The sequence below is a fragment of the Egretta garzetta genome, unplaced genomic scaffold (assembly GCF_000687185.1).
Source record: "Egretta garzetta isolate BGI_Z169 unplaced genomic scaffold, ASM68718v1 scaffold92, whole genome shotgun sequence".
In the NCBI taxonomy this organism is placed as follows: domain Eukaryota; kingdom Metazoa; phylum Chordata; class Aves; order Pelecaniformes; family Ardeidae; genus Egretta; species Egretta garzetta.
Genome location: NW_009258790.1, coordinates 279,032 through 281,472, shown reverse-complemented (window position 1 = coordinate 281,472; position 2,441 = coordinate 279,032). Strand labels below are relative to the sequence as shown.

The window sequence follows — 2,441 nt, the reverse complement described above, 5'->3', positions numbered from 1 at the left end:
GATGAGGGCTCCCCTCAGCCTCCTCTGCTCCAGGCTGAACCCCCCCAGCTCCCCCAGCCGCTCCCCAGCAGCCTGGGGCTCCAGACCCCTCCCCAGCTCCACTGCCCTTCTCTGGACACGCTCCATCAACAGAACATCTTTCTCGTGATGGTTCCCAAAGAGCAGGGTTTGCTTTTGATCGCCAGGGTTATTTTCAAGGGCAGATAATTATTCTTCTAGGTCACAAATGCCCAAGCGTTCAGGCATAGACCAGCTCACTGTTTCCTCTTTGACTAAGCTTATTCCAAAGCTGAGCTTAACTAAGAGTTAACAGTGTTTCTGCCAAAGTATTGACTCGGTCCCAAATCCAGAGTTCCCACTTGCTTGGCTGTAGCTGCCAAAGTGGCTGTGATGCTTTTTATGTATATTCAGAGCCTTTATTTTTTGTCGAGGGTTCTATCATCACACTTTATTTCACGTAACTGCCTGGGGCTTGGGGGGGCATTTTTTCCGAAGGAAGCCTTTACAATCCATGCCTAATAACTGCTTTTCTAACTAAAATACTGTACCTTTATGTAAGTGCATAAAAAGTAAATGTAATTGGATTATGCAAAATAATCTCTACAAATGAGGTTTTAAAGCATCAATCAGGAAGTTGTAGGTGTCCCAAGCTGAGCGACTCCAACGGTGCCGCTATGCAGCTGAGGCAGAAAGGTCTCGTACAGAGACGACCTACTGGAGCCCTCCCTCACCTCCAAACGGCAGGGTTATAGAGGAAACTCCTTTACAGTCCAATTTTTAACTGTAGGATTTCACTTTGCCCATTAAATTAACCCATTAGGGGTTTTGTGGCTGCTCTTGTTCACCACGGGCTGTTACTTCGATGCCTTGTTATTTCAGTGCAATTTGTTTCCCGCGCCTTCGTTCAAGGTTACCATCAACCGCCTTTTTAGTAGGGGTTCACTTAAAACGTTGGGGTTTGTGAGCGTTACCTTCGGTTGCCTCTTGTGCTGATGTTTTTGAGAGATGACAAGCGCCCCACGGCCCTTCCTGAATCATAGAATCACTTTGGTTGGAGAAGACCTTTGAGATCATCGAGTCCAACCTTTAACCTAACCCTGCCATCCCACCACTAAACCCTGGCCCTAAGCACCTCATCTGTCCTTCTTTTAAATCCCTCCAGGGATGGGGACTCGACCACCTCCCTGGGCAGCCCATTCCAGAGCCTGACAGCCCTTTCAGTGAAGAAGTTTTTCCTAATGTCTAGCCTAAACCTGCCCTGGCAAACCTAAACCTGCCCTGGCAAACCTAAACCTGCCCTGAAGGGAGTGTAGTGACTTTGGGGGGATGAAGAGGCTTTTCCTTCGGTGTTGGGAGCATGTATGGAGTCAGCTCTCACGCGCAAGACTTTTCTCACCGCACGGAGAACCGCAAGACTTGGTTTTTCTCTTCTGATCGCTTCCATGTTCCCTGTGAATCTCACGATCATGTCTCTTCGCTGCTCTTGCAGGTCAGATGCCGGGACCCGGTTCCATGATACCCGGACAGCCCATGCCAGGCCGGATGATGCCAAGTGTGTCAGCCAACATCCATCCAGCCGGTGGTGGTCCCCCCCCACCCGGCATGTCACCGATGTCAGGGAATCTAATCGGACCTCGTGTTCCTCTAGCAGCTCCAAATGGCATGTGTAAGTGGATCTCCAGCAGAAAACATTCCGAATTTACCTGGTGTGGCTCTTCTGTCGCTGGCCTTGTTGCTGGCGAAGTCGCTGTAGTTGAAACCCCTTTATCCGTTGTAGGAATAACGGGATCTGTGCACGCTGACAGCCAAAGATGGGTGCCAGAGGTGTGCTTGAAGCTTTAAGTGCTTCTCTCCCCTCTAGGCATCCAAATGTTGTCCTTTATTTTATTTATAACATCCCTTATTTTATTTATAATGAGGCTAAGGTTCTGTGTTCATCATCAAAAACCTCTCCTGACTTAGTCTGGACGAATGCACAGTAGAGGTTCAGGAATTAACGTCTAAATCCTTAAATAGTGGAGGTCAGAATACAATTCAGTTCAGCGATACCTTCCTGAAAACTTAGCACTGTGAAATTAGGAAGAGGAAATCCTAATTAGGAAGAAGCAAAATCATAGAATCACAGAATCGTTTAGGTTGGCAAAGCCCTTTAAGATCATCAAGCCCAACCCTTCCCCTACCCCTGCCATCCCACCCCCAAACCCTGGCCCTCAGCACCGCCTCTGCCCGGCTATTAAATCCCCCCAGGGCTGAGGACTCGACCCCTTCCCTGGGCAGCCCCTTCCAGCCCCTGACAGCCCCAAGGGGAAGGAATTGTTCCCCATGCCCAACCTCACCCTGCCCTGGCACAACTTGAGGCCGCTGCCCCTCGTCCCATCGCCCCTTCCCTGGGAGCAGAGCCCGACCCCCCCGGCTCCCCCCTCCTCTCAGGCAGTTGTAGG

At 50.2% G+C, this 2,441-nt stretch overlaps 1 protein-coding gene across 1 annotated transcript in view; it reads left to right on the top strand.

The window, feature by feature from the left end:
• Positions 1–2,441, top strand: part of SMARCC1 (SWI/SNF related, matrix associated, actin dependent regulator of chromatin subfamily c member 1) — a 35,124-nt gene that overhangs the window by 28,687 nt on the left and 3,996 nt on the right. The window contains exon 6 of the mRNA XM_035889281.1: positions 1,490–1,666. Within this exon, the coding sequence (XP_035745174.1) occupies positions 1,490–1,666 (177 nt within the window). The remainder of the gene's footprint in view (positions 1–1,489; positions 1,667–2,441) is intronic.